At 45.8% G+C, this 24,368-nt stretch overlaps 2 protein-coding genes across 4 annotated transcripts in view; one reads left to right on the top strand and one right to left on the bottom strand.

Moving 5' to 3' along the window:
* COL4A1 (collagen type IV alpha 1 chain) overlaps window positions 1-1,534 on the bottom strand; it is a 156,116-nt gene extending 154,582 nt beyond the window's left edge. The window contains exon 1 of the mRNA XM_045821227.1: window positions 1,280-1,534. Within this exon, the coding sequence (XP_045677183.1) occupies window positions 1,280-1,363 (84 nt within the window). The 5' untranslated portion in view covers window positions 1,364-1,534. The remainder of the gene's footprint in view (window positions 1-1,279) is intronic.
* Window positions 180-24,368, top strand: part of COL4A2 (collagen type IV alpha 2 chain) — a 187,655-nt gene continuing 163,466 nt past the window's right edge. Inside the window, exons 1-3 of one of the 3 annotated variants that reach the window (XM_045821225.1) lie at window positions 180-280; window positions 2,141-2,223; window positions 2,344-2,398. In XM_045821225.1, coding sequence (XP_045677181.1) covers window positions 2,180-2,223; window positions 2,344-2,398 — 99 coding nt within the window. In that variant the 5' untranslated portion in view covers window positions 180-280; window positions 2,141-2,179. Of the gene's footprint in view, window positions 281-1,615; window positions 1,853-2,017; window positions 2,224-2,343; window positions 2,399-24,368 lie in introns of those variants that run through there. The other 2 variants (XM_045821224.1, XM_045821223.1) reach the window with 2 other exon arrangements.

Genomic DNA, 24,368 nt, shown 5'->3' on the forward strand with positions numbered 1-24,368 from the left:
GCTAGACAGTGGGCTAAGAGCAACAATCTGAGGTTAACTGCTAGTGTAATCATTACTCCTTTCAATAGCCAATCAAGGCACTGCCAGCAAGAAGTCAAACTCTGGATGGTTAGACATGTGTGCCTATTACCAGTTTATTCTAGCATGTAACAGTTAATAATCATATACAGTGAAGTGGAGTCAGTGAATATCATTCTTCCAGAAGAGAAGAAACAAACTAACTGAAAACCTAAGAGCAAGACTAGCATTTGAAACAGGAAAAGAGTCCGTGAGAAATGTGGTAAGTAGCAATATCATTTTTAAACATTTGCGGGGCGGCGGGAGGGGGGGGCGCGGGGGGAGGGATGCAAAATGTGTTTAGGAGCCACACCTTCCCGCAACTTCGTCTACAAGGCTTTGACACTAGGGAATAGCTGAGGTCTTTATTCTGTCAGAAGGGAAGGGAAGAGGAAAGAACAACGGTACATCGAGGACAGTCCAGAGCTGGAGCCTTTACTCCTGCGGACTGAACTCCCAGCTCCATTCCGGACAAGCACATAGCTGGAGGAAATGAAAACTAGGAAAACAATTTGTACAAAGAACAATGAGATGGAGTTTCATTTTGGTTTCACACTCAAATATAAACGTGGTTATAATTTTTAAAATATATTAGTAAAAGACAACGAATCGAGTATGGTAACTTTTTAAAGCTGCAATGCAGAAGAGCCCCACTTCTGCTCTTGAGCGTGCTTTAGCAACAGCAAGTCGTGGGAAAGCAAAGACACAGCTGTTTCCAGGCAAACAGCCCAGACTGTTCAGCATCAACCACCAGTCTCCAAAAACGAGAGAAACACGCCCAAAGGGCGCCCTGGGCACATGTGTGGGGCTCCGATCAGCGTGGGGAGCGTGTGTCTACCCCTCCCGCCCCCAACTCAGCTGGGCACCCAGGGCAGGTGAAAGAGACCAGCCGCAGAGCGCCCTGCGGTACGAGTTCAAATCCCGCTGACTCCCGGGCACCCTCACCCCACACAGTGCGTACCAAGTTCTGGCTCGCTTGCTCCCCCGGCCCTGGGGAGTCCTTTAACTCGCCCTTACCCAGGCCACAACAAAGGAAACTCCCCAGTGGATGTGCGATCGCAGCCCACAGGAATTACCAGGGCAGATCTGGAAGAGTGCACCTGGCCGTGGTACAAGCGACCCCGAGGGGCGGGCAGGAGGCTCTGGCCAGGGACAAAGGGGTAGCGCGGAGCGCCCAGAGCGCAGGGCGGGGCGCCGGGGAGCCCAGCCGGCCAGGACTCACCTTCGCAGCGGCCCGGCTGCGCTCCTCGTGGAGCAGAAGGGCTGCGGGCAGCAGCAGCAGCCAGACGCTGAGCCCGGGCCCCATGGTGGCGCGCCCGGGGCGGCGGCAACCGGCGAGTGGCGGTGGGGGACAGCGGTCGGGCTCTTGGGGGCCGCGGAGGGCGGATCACTCTCGGAGGGCCGGGGCGTGAGCGCGGAGTCCCGTCCGGGACGCGGCGGCTTGCAGCGGAGACCTGAGTGAGGCCAGGCGAGCTCCTCAATTTGTTGGCGCTGCCCCCTCCCCTCGGCGGCGCGCGGGCGGCGTCTCAAAGGGGAGGACCCTACGACGCGTGTAAGAGGCGGCGGGAGCGCGCGTCCCGGGGATTGTGGCTGCCGCGCACCAGGGCGCCTGGGCTCTGCTCCGCAGCCAGCGGCTTCCACGGCGCGACCCTGCGTCCCCGCGCTCACTGACTGCGCGGAGGACAGAGGGCGGACGCGCGAGCCGGGAGGCCGGCGCCCGAGGAGCCCGAGAGGGCGGACGCGCTGCTGGTGCGCCGCCGGCGGGCGCTTCTGAGGGGCGGAAGCCGGGCCCGAGGTGAGAGCAGCTCAGGGACGCCGAGATCTAGGCGGAGGGCACGGACTTGGGGCGCCCTGTGCAGTCTGTTAGGAATGGGAGGGGAAGATGGGGATCGAGCGGCCGCGCCTAAGCAGCACCAACCAGGGCCTAGGTGGGAAGGCTCTCCTCTCTTTTTTCTTGTAGTGCAAAGAGGTGGGGGCGCACCCCGCTCTCCCACATCTCACCGACGGAAGCGGCGGCGGCGGCTAAGACGCTTCCCTCCTCAGCCCCTGCTTAGCCCGCTTTCTCTCTCGCTTTCCACGCTAGGAGGGACCGACCCGAGCCCAGACTCGCTGAATTGGGATCATGGGCAGAGACGAGTGCACGCCGTTGGGCCCTGCCCTGCAGCGGTAAGCGGCTTTCTGCCTTGTCCCCGTGGCTCCCGCAAACGGGGCCCTTCCCTGTAACTTTAAGGAATTGCCAAGCTAGGGCCGCAAGCTCATGGCGCTTTTCCTCCCTCTCCCATCCAGGTGGCTGCTGCCGGTGGCCCTGACAGTGGGACTCCTGGCCCACAACGGCCTGGCGGTAAGTCCTGGCTCCCGTTCACGGGCTTCAATTCGCGCGCCGGAGAGTGGTTGGGGCCAGGCGTGCCCCTGCCAGAATGCAGCTGGTGCCTGCTCACCTGAGCGTGTGTGTGTGTGTGTGTGTGTGTGTGTGTGTGTGTGCGCGCGCGCGCGCGTGCTGGTGTGCCCTCCTACAGCCCCTGCCCAGCCCAGGTTCTGAGAAAGCTCGCTGTCCCCAAGGAACTTTTCGGGTTTGCCTTCCCTTAGATTCGCCACCGTCAATCTGTGCGTTACAGGCATCAGCCCCTCCACGGGAGCCAATAATTGAAAACGTAGCCTGCGGCATCCTTTCCCTAAGTTTAGGCAAGGCTCCAGCCTTAGAAGCCAGGGAAGGCTGTCGTACTCAAAGCAACGAGGTGCCAGGGTTCAGGCGAGAAACGTTTTTGTGGAACTCGGAAGCTGATGCTAGGTACTGTACTGTCCTTGGCAGAGAGTTTTCTTGTGTTTTTAAATGAAAGGCTTGCGGGGGGGGGGGGGCGGGGCGTAGAGGACTGCCAGCGATGTAGTTCATTGTAACCTAAGGGAGGTAGGAAACAATGGCTGAACCCTCGGTTTTATGCCAACGCTTGATTTGGCCCTGGAAGAGCCACAGTGGGAGCTGCTAAAGCTCCCACCTGTGACAGGTTACTGTGTGCCCTTCACCCCAGGAGCCCTGTCATTCCAGGTAGCTCTGTCAATATTGTCATTGTACTGGTGATTGCACTATGGGATTTTAAAATTGTCCTTAATTAATAGGAGCCACTTTCACCGAGCTTTATGCAGTGTGAATGAACTGCCACAGGTTTGGTGGGTCTCCTCAGTTCAGGACACAAATATTTAAACTGCAGCTCAAAATTGAAGGGACTTCCTGGGTGTCCTGGACCCCATCCTCTCTGTACTGTGTTGGAATATGATTTCTGTTACACCTGCTTTCCCAGGGGACTCCTGTTGGGAAACCCTTTCCCAACAGGAAAGGGTGGGAAGAAAGAGTGGGAACCCTTTCTTCTCAAGGGTTCCCACTCAGGGTCAAGTGCACACACAGGGTCAATGGGAAGCTGTATTTGCACTTTGACTTAAATTCTGTTATTTTCACATTGTTCTCTCATCATGTAAAACAAAGATTTTAAAAGGCTGTGAGCAAGGAAGAACTACCCTAGCTTGGAAAAGAACCTTTAGCCTTATTTTTCTGCTGCCTTGTGCCACAGTTCAGGAATTGGGAAGTTAAAGACTTTGACCAAAATATTCCAGGCCAAAGTTTTCTTAAAACCTAGGTCTATTTCTGCCTTTCTACATGTTCTCATGTAAGAAGATCAGAACCTGGATATTTGACTCTTGTGGGTCATTATGCACATGTGACATCAGAAGACTTTGCTCAGTTATGAGCCAGAACGATATCCACACATTCAAAGACAAATGCTGTTTCTAGAAAGGAAAGCACAGAATCCTGCATTGACCATTCTGTTTCCCACACCCCTTTGTCCCCTAGAATCATTTTTGTGACATCAGTGTTTTCTTTCCTAAGGTTGGTAAGAGCCCCAGAAATCTTATCTAGGACTGATCCTAAAATTGCTGAAATGGGCTTCATGTCAAAATACCTGGGTCCTAAAGGCAGCTCTACCCAGGCTCATAAATCCTGGTTTCTACACTTTGAACAGGAGAATATTCCCCAGCTTCTTACAAAGACCATTTCTCTGTCACATGTGATACACCCCTCTGCCTTCCTCCAAAATCTGTCAGATGCTGAAAACTCACCTGAGTCCCTTTGCTCTCTAATCCTCAGGTGGGACCTAGGGCATTTATTGTCTAGCTTTTCAGAGTACAGTCCTTGGATGCCTACACTCACCTGAAAAGTCCAGTAAAAAAATTCAGACTTCTGGTCTGCAGACCTTCTCATCAGACTTCCTGGGGTGGAGCCTCGGAGTCTGCATTCCCACCTGATGTCAGAGTTTTGGAACCACTGAGCCAAAGTATTGTATTGAGAGACAGTGGGAATGACTTGTCAACTTACTTAATGTCCCCAGGCTTTAGATTCTAAATCAACAAATAAAAACAGATCAATACTTCTGACTTATTTTATTAGAGACATATTAACAGTAGTATTCTGTGGACATGCAATTTGTGATGCTCAACAATGGGTCTCCTATTAACTTCTTACCACTAGGCAGAAGTAATGGCCTTTAATGGCTATTAATCATAAAATAATTTCTTCATCTTTAACTGTGTTCATTAAAATAGTTCTCTTAGTTGTGACAGGTTCACCTCCTCCCCTATTTGTGTGCTGTGCTCAAAAATCCTATCTCATTGCCTATTTGCACCAAGTAGGAATAGGTCTTTCCAGGGATAGGTCAATTCAGTGAAAGGGGCTGTTCATTGTTGCTTGAAAAGGTTATAGCAGAAACAGCTACAAATAGTTAGCAAAGAGAATAATTATTGAATGAATACTTCCTATGTGCCAATTTGTATCTTAATCATTCTGAGCCTCTTTGAAAAACATATCTGTGACATAGGTAACTATCACCCCTCCCCTCCATTTTACAGATGGGAATGCAGAGGCACAAAGAGTTTAAACAGCAGCATGCCCAAGGCCTCTCTTTATAAGTGGCCCACATGGGATTTGAACCCAGACACTTGCTCACTCCACCAAGTTTCCCAGGGTCAGACTACATGTCAATATTGTGGGTGCTCCTGAGATTCAGTGTTTGAGTCTTCTACTTGTTCTTTCTCCTTGCTCTTAACTGTGACTAACAAAGTGTTGTGTTGAGAGCCTGGTTCTCCCCCACTCCTCTGATGCTTTGCTCTGAAGAGCAGGAGCCCAGAGCAAGGGCAGAGCAATATGATCAGGTGTCCAAAGGAGAAAAGGAAGCAGAAAACCCACTGGGCAGGCTGGGTGCAGGACCCAAAGTAAAACACGTGTGCTTTGCATGTGTAACTGTGGGCAGCACTCCCTGTTGTTGTTCAGGGTGCCATCTTGAATACAATGCCAAGGTGCCAAGTGCATCTGCAGAGAGCCCTTCCTAAAAGGCAGTGCAGCATAATGGCTACCACCCCACACTCTGAAGGCAGACTACCTGGGGGCCATTCCCAACTCTGCAGCTGATGAGCTGCTGCCTACCCCTGGCACTCATACAATCCCTAAGTCCTACAGTGGGGATGTTACCAATGGTATCCACCTCTAGGGTTAGGGGCTGTCAGATGAGTGGACATGTGTCAAGTGCCCTGGAGTATGGCACAGAGCAAGTGCTTGAGGTGTCTGCTGGGCCTGTGTCAGGAAAGGTTCTGGCAGCAGCATGCTCCTGGCCTTCGGGGCGACCTAAAAGCAAAAGCACTCACTGCAGCCTATGCTGAGCATTGTTAGTTATCTTAAGAGATGGGGCAGCAGCCTTGAAGATCTAAGAAACCAGTCCTCTGTGATTCTGGGAGGAAGAGAATTCCAGAGAACAAAGACCTTCTTTCCCTTAGATTAAATATGCAGAGTGTCTGGGCTGACCTCATGACCTCAGCTGGGGATACAGGCCACAGACTTTAGATTCTCATAGGTATCAGGGTGTACGTAACCCTGTGTGGGCCCCAGAAAATGCTGGGCTCCAGACTGCCTTCAGCGCTAGCTTCAGTTCCCAGGGTGCCTTCTAGGAATCCATGCCCTGAAAAATGCACTTGAAAAATGATGCTCCTATACATGGCCATACCTTTCCCTCCAACAAAAAAAGAAAAAAGAAAAAGAAAGAAAAAGCAGCAGCAGCAGCAGTAATATGTACTGAAGGTTTCCTCTTCTTTCAATCATTTTATTTAAAATATGAAAAAATGTATAGTGCTAAGATGCTCTCGATGCTGTTTTTAAGAATCACAGAGAACAGCTCTCTTCCAGAATTCCCTAGAGCTTTAGTCCTATTGTTCAAAATCTCGACCCCCTAAGAAGAGAAGGAAAATATCACAGGGCTCCTTCTTAATGGAAGAACAAGCGTATCTCAGAGGCAATTAAAGCAGTTCTCCCTGGTGGCTTGCACGACTTGGCTGCAGCACCGAACACCAGGGACTCATCAGAGCATCATCCCAGAGCTGGACGAAGACATGCAGGGAGGATGGCGGGACACAGCTCTAGCTCCGTCAGTGGGTTTATTTGGAACCAGAGAGAGAAAAAAATTGACATTCAAGTAGGAATTCTAGAATAGAAAATAAAACTTTGCTAAAATAATAAAAATCAAAGGCTTGTCTAACTATCTTCCTGGAGAAAGGAGGTGACACACACACAAAAATGTGTGACACACTCCAACTAAATCACAGAGAAAATCTGAGGGAAAATGAAAGTGTGGTAACATGCAGCTTTTCAACATTATGTCTGGTAGTGATGATAATACAGAAAAGATGGTCTTGAAATGCCTTGTTCTTTTAATCTGAAAAACAGTATTTATCTTTGAGTAGAGGACTTCAGAGAAAGCTCTGAAATTGGTCCCTCGTTGTATTGCTGGTATCAGCTGGTAGGTGAAATTTGGAAGCCCAGGCTTGGCTGAGTCAGCTCGTGAACCAGGCAGTGTGTGCCTGGCTGGTAGCTGCTGGGCCAAGGACCACACAGTATTCTTGGGGATCAACAAAGCCTCATGGCCACCTGGCTACTAACTGACTGTTTGACCCAGGACAAGTCACTTAATGTTTTGGTTCTGGGGCATGAGGGAAGGCTGAAGAAGAGCTGCTGTGTGGTGTCTGTGCTGGGGTGCTCCAGGTGAGCTGGAAAGTCAGAACTGAGAACACAAGGCATCCATACCTGCTGCAGGCCTTTCCTGAGCTGTGGCGGGGAGATGATTGGCCTCTCGTCCTCCCAGCTGTATCATTGGGGATACGAATGCTGTTCCAGGAAAGCATTTGGGCTGCTCCAGGATATGACTTAAAAGTAAAGATGCTACATCAGGCTTTTTATCTTTAGGGTGTGAGAAGCTTCCGGAATTCAATGAATAGAACTTTGATGAGATGAGAGAATGAGCAGGTCATTTGGTGGCTGCCTACTGCCACTCCTCCCATATCTCTCCCTCAGTGAATGAGACTCTCCTGGGACAGATGAAAACCTGAATGACTCACTAACCTTGATTTTATGGGCTTCCCTGTGGTGTGATTTTTTCTTTTGATTATTCATGAAAGGAAAAGGGGATATCTAATCTCAGGGAGATTCATGGCAGGTAGTCCGATCCCAGCCTTGTGGTCAGGAAGCAAATTTCAAAGGAAGTACAAGTCTCTGGCAGCTCCGCCTTAAGTGTTGCCTGTTAGACATCAAGCCCCTGTGGTCCTGGATCTGGTCTCCTCATATTGGTACCTCCCCGTCTCCCCCTGCTCCTGGCAGATGGCTGATGTGCACTGAGTGTTCTGTTAGCTTGTGTTCTGCTGCCTTGACTGAGGCTGCCTTTTGAAGCAGCAAATTCTTTTGAAGAAAAAAACATGTTCTTCTAAGTACAGTGCAGTATCCTGAAGGAGAGAAATAACATTAGTGGAAAAACTGCCAAAACTCTGATGAGTCTATAGTTTACTACACTCATGTCAATTTCTAATTTTGACAAAATGTGCCAAAGTAATGTAAGATGTTGACATGGCATCATGGTGTCTGAGCAAAGGAGACACTTTGAACTATCTTTGCAACTTTTCTACAAATCTGAATTATTTCCGAATAAAAATCTGCTCTTGGAAGCCAAAGACCAGTGACATTTGGCACGCATAAAGCAGAGAGACAAGTGCAAAGAAAAAGCTGAGAAGCAGCAAGTCTGAGGCAAGTGAACAGCAGATGAGGCAGACAAGAGGAAAACACAGTTCCCATTCTTTTCTCTACTAGACTAAGGAAACAGATGGCACTCCTGTGTACTTGGAAATATAGCAGAAGTAGCCCTTGTTGGGGGATAAGGCTTTGGTCCCTGTAACTTGGGTGGAGTCCTGTGTGAAGAGAGGGGAGGAAAAGAATCCTAAAGGTGTTTCCACAGCTCAGAACCTCATAGGGAGTCTGCAGTGAGCTGCAATAGCCTCCCTCTTCTTGACCAACTGACGGTGCAGGGGAAACGGTTGCATGGTTGTTTTCCTGAGCTTGCGTTGGCATGGCAGGATTGCACAATGGTGTCACTTCCAGGGAGACATTAAACTTGCATGCCTAGAAAACTAAGTTGGTGGCAAGAAAGTGGCTCTGCTGGGATGTCTAGTATCCCTGAGCCCCACCTCCGCATACCCTCCCTACAGGCCCCTGGTGGAATTTGGAGTTAGCAATCTCCATGTGGCCATAATTTCTATTTCAATTACGCGCTGGGAAAAAGGGCCAAGAACAAGGATGGCCAGTGGCCAACAGCTGTTGCCTCACACCTTTCCCTCTGTCACCACCTTGCAGGAACAGAGCAGCCTCTGTCCCCTGGCCCTTTCCAATTCTGTTTCGTGGCTTTCTACATACACACCCTATCTGCTCTCAGGAACCTGCAGCCCCTGTGACAGGAAGGACACCCTGCCCTGTGAGAGTGCTCCTGCAGCAGATATCAGAATGCCTGTGCCTGGCTGGAATCTCTGTTCCTTAAAAATTGAGACCCGTCCAAGAATCTAATTAGAATGTCCTCTCAAACCACTAGAACTTTTATCACTAGAAATCAATGATCTTAAATCATCATTCATAACTCTTACAGACATTACACATTTGTCTCACTCATTCTCACTGTAATTACTGCTACCACAATCCAAAGGTTAGGGCAAGTTATCCGTTATTTGTTCAGTTCGTTGTATGCACCAGGGCCTGAAACACAGCAAACACTCAGTAAAGTGTCTGTTCCAGAAATGAGTGGAGATGTCAGTTAAAAATGAGTTAGTTGAAAGTATTCAAACAAATCTTTTGAATGAGGATACAGTCATGGAACAACTAATGAAAGATGAGATAAAAATGCCATTTTACTAACTGTGGGGCTTTTTCCAAATGAAATGCATCCCCCCACTGGATAAGGCTGGCTGTATGTGATGATAAAGGGGGCATTGATCCGTCTGTGAAAGATTTGCTTTTTTCCCTAGGCATTGTTTCAACCCCACCCATAAAATTCCCATGTTGCTGCTTTTGCCCAGGTCAGTGATCTCCATGTGGGAACTACAGAAGAATTTGTGTTATCGAGTTACAAGAACTTATTTTCTGGTACCTGGTAGAAATTACATAACTATGTCACTCTGCATGTGGAGCACTTTGGGCTGTGTGGAGTGATGTGGGCCCGTGAGAACAGAGGAAAGGGCTTCTGCTGGCGGACACGATCAAAGACGTGTGCTCCCTGGGAGGCCTCCAAGGCTCTGGTTTGTCCATTAGAGAAAAGAGACGCTGATTACCAAGGACTGTACAGTAATTGCAAACTGGTGTCAGGAAGGAGGGACACAGGAAACAGACCAGCCCAGTGGGACCTGCTAGTGTGCCCTCCCTCCTCTGCCCTTACCTCACTGACGCTGGCTCCAGGTTGGAGAAAAGGAAGGCGACCTCCGGGAGGGTCTTGGTGGGGTTCCATGGGAACAACGTAAGAATGAGTAATCCTTGAAGATGCTTCTAGTGATCCAGATTCGCCCCGGGACAGCCAAAATAATCCGCAAAAAAAAACACAGCAATTCCCATTTGTTGAGCACAGTGGTGCCAGGAACTAATCTAAGCCACTGACACATATTACCTGCTAAATGCCCACAACTCTGCAATTACCCCACTTTATGATGTGCAGACACACACAGGTTAGGGTACTTGTTTAGGTCAATAAGGAATAAAGTTGGGGATGAAGCCCAGGACTCGCTGATTCCAAAGCTCCTGCTCTTAACCACTGTGCTAGGGTAACAAATCCCTAGCTAAGAATATATATGTATTTTTTTCCAAATCCACAAGATGTTGGGTACATAAAATATGTATAGTATCTAATTATATCTAAACATATGTTATATGTAAGTATGTATATATTACTTATCTACATGGAATATAGATAGATAATAATGTAGATGATAGAGATAGATGACTGATAGAGGTAGATAATACAGTAGATAGATGATAGACAGATGAAAGAAATAGAGAACATAGGGCACACACAGGCACCCACAGTCACACACAGCCCCTGGTTGCTCCTGGCTCCTTTTTCTACAAGGACTGCCCAGGCAGAGGACAGGAGAATGACTCTCTCTAGGGAGTATCAGGCAGACCTGTTCTTCTTAGGGTCCCTTTAGTGTCTGCAGAGAGGCTGACCTGTGCTTGCAGGTGACTGAGCAGCTCGTGCACTCTAAGAAACGAAAGACTCAAGAGGCTGCACTCAGGACAGGCCCATAAAGGACAACCAAGGAAGGCAGGAAAGTGGACACAGGGTTGTCTGAGAGGCAGAACAGAGTTCCTGCGGAGGTCTCCTTCTCCAGATCCTCTTCAAAACTCCAGGCCGTGAAGGTGTATTTACTCTAGCCACGTGAAGGGGAGAGGGGCATGTAAGCACAGCATCGCTATCTCAGAGCAGATGGAGACGCTGTTGGACAGTGGTCAGTCCTAACTGGGGGAAAGATTTACTGAAACCCCCTGGAGAGTAAGAGGCCCTCCTAAAATTATCTTAGCTCTGAGGGAGACCCCCATGGTCAGCAGTGGAATGATGACAAAAATCCCTTTTTTCCTGGAATAAAGCCAACTTCCTTATGTTGGGGCTGTTTTTGCTGCTGTGTTGTTTGTTCTGATGTTTTTCATTGGCGTTTCCCATGTACCAACAGGTAGACAGGTGTGGTCTATTAAAAAGTGTTGGAGCATCTAGGTTTGAGTCCAAAGACTGGGAAAAGTCACTTTTCCTCTCTGGGCTTCCTTTTCTTGTGTAAAACAAAAATGCTAATAACCATGTCACAAGTTCATGGTAAGATACATGGCCAAATGAACATGTCCAATCCTACTAGGAATAATATGCACTTACAAGTTACATACACGGATCCTCTCATGGGTTCAGGTCTGGGTCCAAGTGAGGACAGACCAAGAGCAGTGGGATGTGTGTGGGGGTAGGGGGGTCACCGAATTTTTTAAGTTATATTTATCATCTGGGATTATCCATGTATAGAGAGCAACCTTCAGAAGTTCAGTATTTGAGACCTAGTTTCTCCCTCCTTTGACTATATTAGACTTCCAGTACATCGGATTTTACATGTGATTGTGCTTATCAGCAAACACCTGCAGAAGCTGCAGAAGCCCCCTGAGACTTGGAACCATGCTGTTCAGAAGGGAGCACTAAAGAGCAGGACGGTGGCAGGGGGTTTCCAGGGAATAAGGCTCGCTTGGGTCTCGGGTTGGAAACCTGCTTTTGCTACTTTGGCGGTGTGAATTTGGACAGATTACTTTTAAGTTTTCCTTGCATTTCTAAAACTGGAATAAAAATTGTTCTAACTCATAAGTGTGCTCTGAGGATAAAAGAAGAAATTGCATGTAAAGACCTTAGCAATCTTAGCATTGTAGTACTTGCTAAATGTTAGCTAATGGCTACTTGGCTACTTGGTTTTAGGTTTTGGTTGGTTTTGTTTTGTTTTGTTTTTAATTAAATATGGGTCTTCATGCTCAAAACGTAAAAAAAACACACACACAACGCTTGAAGACACAGAGAAAAGTTCAACTGTTACTAGAGTTTAGAGAAAAATTATTGCAGGCCTCCCTGTCATGACAGGACGTTCTCTGTGTGTGGCCTTCAGGGCAGAGAAGAGGAGAGTGCCCAGCAGGGCACAGGGGAGGGGAGGACCTGGGCGTGGTGCACTAGGCCAGCAGGACTGAAGGGGTGTGGGAGGGAATTGGGATGAGGGCCTGCCATCTTCGTGGTGCCTGGAGGCTGAGCTGTGGACAAGCTCACCAATGAGAACAGTTCACATGGCAAGGTGGGTGCAGGGGCATCTTCCCACTGCCTTGGGACAGGCGTTTTCATTTTCTTAAGTTTGAGAAATGCCAGCAAAAAAAAAATAATAATTTTAATTAAAGGAAAGTCAAGGTATAACTAAATTATTTCCAGAACAAGTGGAAAGACTTAAAAAACAAAGAACATCTTGTTCAAATAATTCTGCGACCCAAGTGTAATTTAACAAAGAAAGAAAACTCAAGAAGTTTTTTGGTCTGGCAGAGTGGCTTAGAAAACATCTAATAGAATCTTAGGAGAGAACTTCCTTCTTTAAAGAGCAGAAGGCTACCCTCTGCACCCGCCCTGGCCATTTCCTAGCAGGGCATTACCAACACTCCCTGTCTGCTGTGGCTGCACCAGTCAGGATGAACAGGACACACAGACAAATCTGTTTCCTTCCTCCTGAGCATTCAGGTGAGCAAGGCCAGTGGGTGGATTCAAACAGGAAGATCCAGCTGGAAATTCCAAGGAGGAAAACCACCCGCTTCCCTTTCTTTCCTACTTAAATTAACCATTGTCCTAATTGTAACGACTGTCCAAGTACAATCAAGGGCCCAATGGGGGCCTGAGATAGTCTCTTTTCCTATCTGAAAACCACCTTTCTTTTCTACCAGCTCCCACCAGGGTTCCCGCCCCACCACCCCCCATCCAAGACAATCTTAGCTCAGACAGGATTTCCTCCATCTTAGTCATCAGCTTTCATGGTCCAGCCTCCCCTTCCCATTGCAAAACAAGGAACATTAAGAGAAAATAGTCTGAAATGATTTGTGACTTTTATGCCAATACGTGTAGACATCAGTGTTTGTGTGTGCTTACCAACATCAAGATGCCAGAGGTTGGAAAAATAAATGTGTTTCTCATTAGGTCACCTGATACAATGTCTTCAGCTGTCTTCTTTGGCTTTTATAAAACTGCAAAAGAGCAAAACACATTCATTTTAATCGCATATCTCAAAAGCTGCAAAGTTAAAACAAAAGTGACAATTTTGGCAAAAGTCATTCATGTTTTAGATGAAGGCTAGTAGAATGATGGGTCAGATTAGTAACATTCCCTGCTAGTACTGGGTCTGGTTCCCACACTCACACAAGAATTGACCTTTGGGGCATGACACAAAACATTCTTTCGAAGCCTTAACAAATTTCCTGGGGTCTGGAAGGATCCAATGCAGATACTTGTCAGTTCTGCTCTTGATTAAAATGGAAACTCAAGTCACTCGACTCTGGCTGCCTGTGCAGAAAAGAAAGTGTGCACAGAACAAGTTAAGGGGCAAAATTCAGTGCTTCAGTACCCTCCATCTACTTGTAAGTGTACGTGCCTTCTCTCTGCACGCACGCACGCGCACGCGCTCTCTCTCTCTCTCTCTCTCTCTCTCTCTCTCTCTCTCTCTCTCACTCTCACTCTCTCCTTCCCCCCACCCCCACCTCCTGCCTCTCATCTCTCTCCTAGTAGTGGAGCAATACTAGTAATACTGGTAGCAACATACCACTGTACCTTTCCAATTGAATTATTCTTGCCAGGAGATGAAAGACCAAGATTGCTCTCTCCCAATTCTTGTCACTGGAGTCCTATGAAGGAAGTTGGGCAGGGGGAGTAAAATATCTTTTCACAGATTCTAATTTCCTCTTTTGTATCTCTGTTCCAAAATTTCTTCACCGAGACCCTGTGTTCTTCTAGATATAAAACTTTGCTCAAAAAAACAGATCTGAAATCGGTTATTTATGTGCAGAATTTCCCTCTGTTTTCCGATAACACCAGAGGACCTTGGACTGGCTGGACTTTGGGATCACCTAGGGAACTTTGTGCATTGTAATGCATGGACCCTGCTCTTCAGATATTCTGAGTGAGCTGCTCCGGGGTGGGGCAGACTTCTAAAGCTTCCACCTCTGGATTAAGCAGGGATTGTCAACCTGGGCTGTACTAGGCAAATCACCTGGGGAATGCTGGCGCTGGGCCCATCCCCTGGAGCTACTGGGATTTCTACAGGGCCCTCAGAATGACTATAAAAGAATTTAAAGCTCAGGTAGAGATGAACTTCACCCTTGAAGGTCAGGGGGACTGTGCTCACCAGGAGGTTCCGTTTCTCTGGTCCTGGGCTCTCTACCCACCAAACACAGCCTGTGTCCTAGGAACGTCCTACCCTGTCCGCAAAGTAGTTAGGCACAGCTGGCAGTGTACAGCCCAGGGTCCTCTCAGGCCACTGGTGCTGACCCAGTCATTGGACACCCCCCACCCTGCCCAGCTCCACTGCTTGAGTGTGATCCTTGCTCCTACAAACCCCGGTGCTATGATTTGTGGGTGATATCTTTGTCCTCCAGCCGGAGCGGTCTGCTATCTGCTTCTCATCTGATTGGAATTTAAGGCTCTAGAAACAAATGACTTATAACTTAACTTTACCTCAGAGGGGGGAAAAGTAAGGTTAGTCATGCTCACTCTTCATTGTTTTTTTAAATCTAAAAATTCTTTAAGAAGAAACAGCAGGTAACACTAGAACAAAGAATGGCTGGACAACACTGATGCTTCACCTAACTGAAAAGGTTGGTTCCCCTAGAACAAAATCTAACCCCAGGACCACCTGCTTCTGTTTGGTATAAGAACACAAGAGCAAAGCCAGACCAGTGTCTCAAAAGAAAATAAATGTATTTAAAGGGAGATATACATATATACATGTATTTCATCGAGTTTTTTAATTGCCTTTTTCTTTTTTCTACCATACCATTTACAAAATCTTTATTTTTCTAATTCTTGAGTTAAGGGCAAAAGAATAAGGCTGTTTATTCAGTTGACATTTTTGCTTTCATTTTGGCTTTTCTTCCTTGGCCTTAATTAACTGCAGTCTGAGAGAATAAACAGGAAAAAAGACAGACGTTGTGAGGTTTTTCTAAGTTCCTCACATTTAAAAAACCATTTCAGGTCTTTATTCTCTCTAAGCATTTCATGAGTTAAGAATTAGGTAGATTTCTAAAATAAAAAATAAAACCTTGACTCACGATTCATGCATCACATATACAACTAACAGTGTTTGTAAACTAATGATTCAGAAACGATCTTATTAATGTCACCTAAGGTCTGTGATGTATGTAGGGAAAACATGCGTGGATTCTTTCATACTTCTGTTTTCTTTAACACTGGTATGATACACATAACATAAAATTTACCGCCCTAGTCATTTTTAAGTGTACAGTCCACAGCAGTAAGGACATGTTTGTTACTGTGCAGCTGGCCCCAGCGTGTTTCTATGCACTTGCCTGTTTCAGGGACCTATGTCGGTGGAATCACAGTATTTGTCCTTTTGCAGCTGGCTTATTTCACTGAGCAGAGCGTCTTCAAAGTTCACTTGTGTTGTTGCATGTGTGAGAATGTCTTTCCTTTTTGAGGCTGGCTGAATAATATTCCTGTACTTTTTCAAGTTACTATTTTAAAGCTCAGTTTGGCTTTCTTGGTTCATAGGTTTCAATGGTTAAACTCAGGTTTAGAAGAAGGGACTCAGAGCTCAGAACCAAGGGGCATGCGGGCCAGTCAGCCGTGGGCTCTCTGACTTCTGTCCCTCAGGCTCAGTCACCTTGCTCCTGCCTGGCTGCCTTCAGCCCCTCTCCTCTTGATGTTCGTCTTGCTTTTTGGGCAGATGTTGACACTTCCTGAGAGAGAGGGTTCTGATCTTCCTCTGGGTCAAGCATGGACATGCAGGTGTGAAGTTCAGGAGTAAGGCCTGGGTTGGAGATACAGATGAGGTTGTCACAGATCTGGTGCCACCCCTGAGGCCCTGGGACTCCACTGTGTTTCTCAGGAAGAAGAGAATAGAAGTCTCAGGACGAGGGAGCCAGGAGGAAGCTCAGGAGAAGCTGCAACTCAGAAGCCTGGGGAGGAGGCTATCTTCGGGAGGGTGTCACCAAGGCCAAAGTTTTGCCAATGGGTTTGCCAGATTCAAAGTCCCTAGACCCCTTGTTCCCGTAGTTCTGGGGTCACAGATACAGTGGGATGGGGAGACTCCAGGACATGGAGAATTAGAGATAGGGAGTCTGAACTGCTCTGGTCAGTGTCCACCTCTAGCCATTCCTCTTCCCCTTCCTGCCAGATGCCAGACTCCCGAGGGGCTTGGAACTTGTCCTGTGCCCACCACAGTGACCTGCTGAGAGAGGCTTAAATAATTTTATTAAATAAATGTGTTATTTAACCATTCCGTGGGAAATCTTAAGATATTTCAGGTTTCTAAATAAACGAGACTGATCCCATGATTAGAAGGCTACCGGGGCCACCTGGGCAAGATCAGCTGACTCGGGAGAGAGGACACTCAGGGGCTGGCTCTTTGGGTCCCCTTTTCAATGTTTCCGTTTGACACACTGATCGCAAGCTCTCGTTTTGCACCAATCCCCCAGCTCCCAGACACTCCTAAATCTTAGAGAAGCAAATGGACAAAGGCCTTGATCTACAAAAACCTGGAATTCTATGGTGGGCAAGGAGGTGGCATTTCTCAAAGAGGCTGAGGGCCTGTAGCTGCATCACTGGTTTAGATTCCAAAGACAGAATGGGTTGAGATTCCCTGGTTATATTGTAATTTCTCTTCTGCGCACTGTTAGTGGGACCATCAGCAGGCTCCAATCCAAGGCTCAGGAAGAGAAGAGTATCCGTGTGAGCCACCTGCTTGGAGCTGTTGGGATGACACGTGGATGCCTGGCATCAGTCTGCTGTGTGCTTTTTCTTTTTCAAGTTAGTTGTGTTCAGTATGTCTCTTTAGTGAAGCAATACTCGTTTCCCTGCAGCTGTGTAGTTGTGAGACCCAGGGTTTAAATGAGTGTCAAGGAAGCTGTGAGGCCAGTTGGAGGGTCTCTCTCCCAGCCAGAGAAACCTGGGGGGGATGGCTCCGGGGCGTCTCCTCTTCCGGCCTCCACTGTGCTCTTGATGGGAGGGCACAGGGGTGCAATAAGAAACTGACAAAGGAAAAAGGGCTTCCTCTTCCCCTCAAACCTGACCATGGGCACCAGGAACCCTGTGAGAGCAGGGACCAGGTCATGGGCCTGCCGACTCTCCAGTACCCAGTGCAAGGTTGAGCTGGGATCTGACTCACAGGACAGAGCCAACTCCAGCAGGAGGGAAGAAAGCAGGCAAGTCGGGAGTCCTGGTCAGAACCAACACTAAAGTGTTTGACGGCCTTTTCATTCAGAATCAGTGCCGTCCCTCAGAAGTATGTACCTGAGGTCAACCAATGAGGAGCTCCTCTTTCATTGGCTTCACTCAATTTGAATTGCTGGATAAAAAACTACTGAGGTAGACAGTCATTGGCTTATCTGCAAAGTCAAACTAATGCAAAATTATGCTTCCACTGCAAGACAGAGCACCAAACTATTTCATAGCATGCATTTTTTTTCTCTTCAGCTTCAGCCCCAAAGGGAAGTCAGGCATTTGGCCAATGAGCAGTCTATGGACTGAGCCTAACTTTTTCTTCAGAGCAGAAGAGGGTGGCCAATGGCCTCCTTTGTGTTTCTAGAAACTCAGCTTTGCGGTACATCAAGTGAGAATATGAAAAGTGAACCAATGACTAAAACCACAATCTGTGGAAAAGAGTGGGAACCAACAATCGAAGTCCCCCATTTATCGATCAACGTGTTAACTGAACTTGCTCTTTCAGGAGACCCTCCCTACTGGGCCCATGATAGTGAGGTTACTTAAGGGAAGGGGAACGCTGGCCTGAGAACTCACTTTTTCCTGTAAACTCTGATCTCTGACAAGGAATGAGACTTACAAGTAGGCAATGTCTCTCCACCCAGATGTGTGAGAAAGCAAATCAAACAAAGCTCCTCAGTCCTGGCTGGATCTGAAGAGCCAGGCCAGGGCAGTGCTGTAGAGCCAGCCCCCAAATTTGATTCAGCAGATTCAGATTCAGGGGATCTGGGCAGGACCTGAGACTCTGCATCTCTGATCCACTCCCAGGGGATGGTATGCTGCTGGTCCAGGTTTGGGTTAGCAAGTCCTAGATGGTGTTTCTAGAGCCTTGTGATTCTGTTTTCCCTTTGAATAGTCACTTCCTGGCAACTGACAGAATGTATAACCAAGGGCTTGCCCCCAGAACATCCTGCCAGTCTTCTAAAATGTTACAAGAATTATACCATACTCACTGGCGCAGACAAGTTTTAAAAAGCCCTGGGAGATAGATCATTTCCATCTGCGGATCTCTAGAAGGGTTAGGAATTGCTCCACTTGCAAAGCATTTTATCTTTTGACATTTGGGGCTGAGTCTTCTGGGGTCATGTCCTGCCTGAGAGCAAGTTCGACCCTGCACATTGCACAAACAGCCTGTTAGAAGAGCCAGGAGAATGAATGGGAGAAGGGCATTGTGGCCTATTTCATGAAAACACATTTACCCCCATAAAAATGAGTTTTCTTCATACCGTCAGCCTTAGCGTATCATCTGATCAACATTTGACCAAAGGTATGCATAGTGATCAGAAATCAATACATTTCTGAATAACTGTTAGAACCAATTACTGGAAACAAAAAACAACATTCCTGTTTCCTGAAGAGTTTGCTTGGAGCCCGTTTCCCTTTGAAATGAAGTTGAAAGCACAGCTCCCTCACCCTACTCCCAGTTATCTTTCTGCGTTGTTAGAGGTGGCTCTGCTTCTCTTGGAGTGACACTTGATTTTCCCTGATGATAGTCAGTCATGCGTTTGACTGTCTCTAGTTAAAGCATCTGCCAAACAGAGCCCTTTGGAAAATTCCAAGCCAGACAACCACATAGCAAAGATTAAGAAGGCAGACATATCATCTAAATGTCTACAGGCCAATCATTTTGGAAGATTAGTGAATCGAGATAGAGAATTTTTGGTTTGAACAATGACTAAGGCAGCACAGTAAGGGGAAGTTTCCTCCCAGCATTTAATCTCTTAATCCCTTTGTGTGTCTTTATTTACTCTTCTTCAAACTCCTTATTCCGGTAAATTCTCCTCTGTCCTTCAAGATAGACTTTGTACTTTGTATGTGGTAGAGAAGGAAGACCAGGCATCTCCCACACTGTGAATGTGCTGTGTCCCAGAACTTCATTTTAAGTCCTTTCCTTCAAACTGAGGTTGTAGCTGCCCATTGCCAAAAGTGAGGAGCTGTGACTTCAGAGTCCAGCTCACAAGGTTTCAAGTTGGGCTCCATCAGTCGTAACCTATAACCTTGGGTAACGTGTTTTGTTTTTTGTGGTCCTTATTAAGGTGAGTGTGTAATCCTCCCTCAGCTAGCTACTAAAAGGTATATATTTCATAATGCATATAAAACACAGTGACTTATGAAATAAGCAACCCTAGCAGGTGCTGTGATTACTGATTTTTCCTCTGAATTCAATGAGCGCTTGAACTTAAACATGTCCTCTCCTTGCCACTCACTCACCCCAGTGACAGCCCACTCTCCCAGCCCACTCTCCATCCCTCAGTCATAAAACCTTGGCAGGTAATTCCAAGTTTTTCGATGTAGAGACTGCTCCTTCCGCATCTTTTCCCATCAGCATACTGTAGACCACAGGAAGTGTGTTAAATAGGCTGTTTGTGGACATCAGTTACCTGAGTTTTCACTGACTCCAATTTGTATGGACTCCTTTTCAGGAGACTCCTGCAGCCTTAATGGCATAGATTCCACAGAGAGCGGCTGCACGCCAGACTAGAGCTCTTCCTCAGTCCCCACAGCATGTCCAGCTGCCTCCTTAGTGATTCTTACTCTGCTGGGTCATGCCCACTGGGATCCATCTACGTCCAGCATCTTGATTCCTAATTTGTCCTGATTATCAGCCTGTTAATCTGCATGGCAACATGAGAATAATATTGTACTAACTTGATTATTGAGTTATTGCTCAAAACCAATGAAACTTCATCTCAGATGGCAGTTTATAAGCCAACTGAAAAATGAGCACTTTATGACCAAAAAGTCTTAACCATGGATAGATAATAAGTTTAGATTTAAGGTAAAACTTGGTTCAGTATCTGCCCACCCAGCCCCCCAGAGGTTTTAAGCGTCATTCCCTTAGTCACATGTAGTCTCAGCATCAAACACTTCTGCCCTGTTCCAGCAGGCGCACATCCACCCCACCCACCTCGTGTTGGCCACCTCTGTGTCTTGTGATCAAGAGGGCTCCTGACCATCCACATCTTGGCTTCATCAGCTACTCTACTTAGGTTAGTTCACTTCCCTCCACTGTCTGGCTTCCTCCCGTTTGCTCCGGGCCTCACCCACTGCAGGGCTGAGAACATACAGTCGCCCACTCTAAATAATGAAAATGAACTTCTCCCCGTATTACTGATGGCAGTGGATTCCATCCAGAAAACAACTCTGTTCCTTCACCACTGCCACCCACCCACCCTTCCTGGCTCGTCCGTCTCAGAGTCCGAATGTGAATAGAAGGCAAGAAATTGAGATGCTTTAGAGTGATCCTCTTAAATAGTCCCAGATGATTTTTAAGTGCATGTCTTTTTATAGTGAAGAGATGGACATGGGGAATTGGAAGGACAAATGAAGAAATTCTGCTTGAAGTAGTTGCCTCATGTTATTTCAAGAGAGGAATTCACTCTGTGGGTGTCACTGAAGCATTAAAATCCCCCCAACAGTCCCAGAAAAATAGCTCTCCTGCTGTGACCCACACCCAGCTAATTGTGTTTTCATAATTCATTAAGGCACTTGTTCCGAGTGAAGTTTTAGCATGGAGCCATTACTTTTTAAAGTTGCCCTTTAAAACAAAACTGTGAACATAAGCAGCTTTTCTTGGTCACAAACACAAAATGATTAATTTCCCATAGACTCAGTAAAGTCTAAATAGATTTTTATAACATTTTCCTGAATAGTTATTAGGAAACAAAGTCAATATTTTAAATGATCAGTAGGTAATGGTAGAACTATATATTAAATCACAAACCTTATTTATCTAAACTAGTAGTTATTTCTTTGTCTTCAGTAAACTATAGGTGGGAAGGAGTCTTCAGTTAATGAATAACTGAAAAAGTTAATCAGGAAGGTACTTCATCTGCTTAATAAACCTCCGTAAACACTTGTGAAGTGCTCATTTACATGCACAGAATACTCTGTCCCTGAAAAGTGTTATCATTTGGTTTAAACCATCCTGAAGATCCTCTGTCTCGGGGCAATGACTCCTTAGTACGGTTGTTGACATTTAAAAATCAGCAAAACTTTGTTTTTCTTTTCAGAATTCCCCAATTCAGGTGTTTTTCCTGTTCAATCTGATTATTTCACAGTAAATAAAATTAGTCAAATTCTTCACTCTAGTTTGATATTGAAGAAGAGCCAAATTAGGCCCATCAAGTTCACTGAAGCAAATGTGATATAAGTGGAGATTTGCCTGTTAAGCATTTTTACTATCTTCCTTTCATTCCTTTCTTTAATGAACTATGAAAGTAGAATACTGAACTTTCAGTAGAAATTGAAAGCGCAGACATGTTTAGTTTAATGTGCTAACAGCATGTCTGATTCAATGATTATATCATATGAAGGATGATGTATAGGGACATTGTTTGTGAAGGGTTTATCCTAGATGTGAAAGCTCAAAAGCAGGCAGGACTCTAGGGATAAACTATCCAAACTTCTCCTAAACATAAAGAGCCACGGGCCCAGAGAGGTGCAGAGACCATCTTAAGACCACACAGCTAATTCCTTCTAGAATTGAGACACCCAAGCCCTAGTTCAGGGTCAGCCTTGATAAACTAATGCTGTCATCTAATTTCACTAATTAAGTCATTTTATGAATTAGATCACTTTTTTAGTAAATTACATGATTCACTGTTTTTAAAGACTTATTTTAGAAATGGTGAACAGAACGTTCTACCAGGCCAAAACCCATTGATCCTCACAGAACTACATCATGGGACAAAGCTCATATTTCCCTGAGGCCCCATATTGTGGAAAAAATAAATTCTTCTATTTTAGCACAATATGTTTCAAGTTCATAACCAGGTAAGGAGATAGGACCACATGCCGATCTGAACAAAAGGCAGAAGTAAATTAAATAGGGAAGTTTAGACCTTTAAACATGTTACTTACTAGTTAAATCCCTGGGGTATCAGATTTTTTTAATGCTAGTGTTTTAAAAGATAGACTAAATTTAAAACAGTGTAAGGCACACCACATTTATTCTGTCATTGTTCTGTACATGTCTAAGGACAATTCCTTCCCTGCCTCAGGGATATCACCTTAAGTCAACCAGAGTTTTTATTTTTTGAAGTTGAAAGCCTAAATTCCTGAATGCCTAACTTAGAGAATCCAGAGAGCTCAGATGTGACTCATGACATACCAAAGGCTTTCTTAACAGTCTTAGACAATAGTGAGGCAGGGGCCAGGTTGGGAACGGGGTGGTTCTGAAGAGAAAATGCAAAGAAGATGGAGTCAGCTGGACAGATAAAAAATGTGGTATTTGGAGTGCAAAGCTATCTAAATGCCTCTGGATGTGATAGAAAATCCCTGCCCTCTCTCTCCTCCGTGTTACTGATACTTTATATTTGTCCTAGTTCTTTGTACTTTTCAAAGAAAAGTTTCATAGCCATTATCTTATTTAATCCTCATAGCAGCCTTGTAAATAGATGGGACAGGTGCAGTCATCCCTGTTTACTGGAGAAAAGAAAGGCCAGAGGAATGTAATAGCATGCTAATGTCACTAGATTGTGATGCAGCTGGTGCTGGAACCCTTCTGTTTCTTGAAATTACTCTGCACTCTCATGGCTCCACAGACATTGCTGTTTGATAGTCTCAATCACACCCTGCAAGTTTTATAACGGCATGACATTGGTAGGAAAAGAGAGAAATGTTCAGGGACTTCCCGAAGTATACCCAGCGAAGTGGACACAATTCCATGGTGAATGGAAGAGTAGTCTCTGAAGTACAGCAGCATACAGTACAATGAAGTCAGGTTTCACTTCTGTTAATGGCAAAGCCAAATGTGACAGATTCGGCAAGTGTATTCCTTAATTTGCCAAACCAACACTGTGTGCGTTTTGTTTTTCTATAAAGATAAATTACTCCTCTGAAAATTTTGGAGCACTGTAACAATGTTTCTAATGAAATGTGATGGATTAGAAGCTTTAGTATTAAAGATTTCAAGACTCCCCATGGCCCCTTTAACTGAGATTGGAACTTGATTTTGTTTTGCAAGTCACTCTTATAGCTGCATGACTTCATCTCAAGCAAGCTAAATAAAGGAATTTTCAGTATTATAACGGTCACTAAGCAGACAACTGACATGTCAGCATTTAAAAGGGGGTAAGGTTTCAGGGCAAGCATGGAAAGATACTGCTGTAACTTGATGTTTTACTTGGGTGCTTCATTGTGTAGGTGGGTGGCGAGTTGGAATGAAGCTGGGAGACTATGGGCAGAATGTCAACTTGATTGGGGCAAATCTCTTGAAATCTATTGAGACTCCCCATCTGCTTGTTCACAGTTCATCTAAGCGACTCTGAAAATTGGCTAACACCTCCTAAGCCATTATTTCTGGGATTCTCTTATGATTTAAAGCAAAGTCCATATCTTTGTTTTTCCAGATTTCCATTATTGGCCATCCACCTCCCTCCTGAAATGCTTCTCTGAGCCATACGGCACTATTTGATTTGCTTACAGTACCTCCCAAGGCTGTACCATGTAGGTGCTGTACATGGTGCACATATATATATATCTCAACATGACTACAACCCTGCTCCTTTGAATCAAAGACCTTCTGTTACATGCTTTTCCTGAGAGCAGTTAGTTTCCAACACAGCAGTTTAGAAGCATTTTCCACCACCAACTGTCAGCAGGGTTGCCCGTCTTGACCTATTTTGGCTGACTGATTCCTGTCTACATAGTTTGGTAATCAGGCTCTTCAACTGTTTTGTTTTGGGTTTTTTTTTTTTTAGTCTTGTTGCCCGTGTTTCTCTTTAGTGGGTCTTACATCTTAAATTCTACATAAAATAGCCACTCTTCAAATGCTATTTAAATAGCCACTGGATGTTCAAATTCTTTTGGAATCAGTAAGGTTTTTTTCTTTCCATATAACTTTTTACAAAAGGAAATGTACTGATGGCATTTTCTTTGTGAAAGATCCCAAAGCTCTTAACCATCTCCCAAAGATCAGCTTGAACATTTTAT

Source organism: Phyllostomus hastatus, unplaced genomic scaffold (assembly GCF_019186645.2).
Source record: "Phyllostomus hastatus isolate PE091 unplaced genomic scaffold, TTU_PhHast_1.1 phas_scaffold_46, whole genome shotgun sequence".
Taxonomy (NCBI): Eukaryota; Metazoa; Chordata; class Mammalia; order Chiroptera; family Phyllostomidae; genus Phyllostomus; species Phyllostomus hastatus.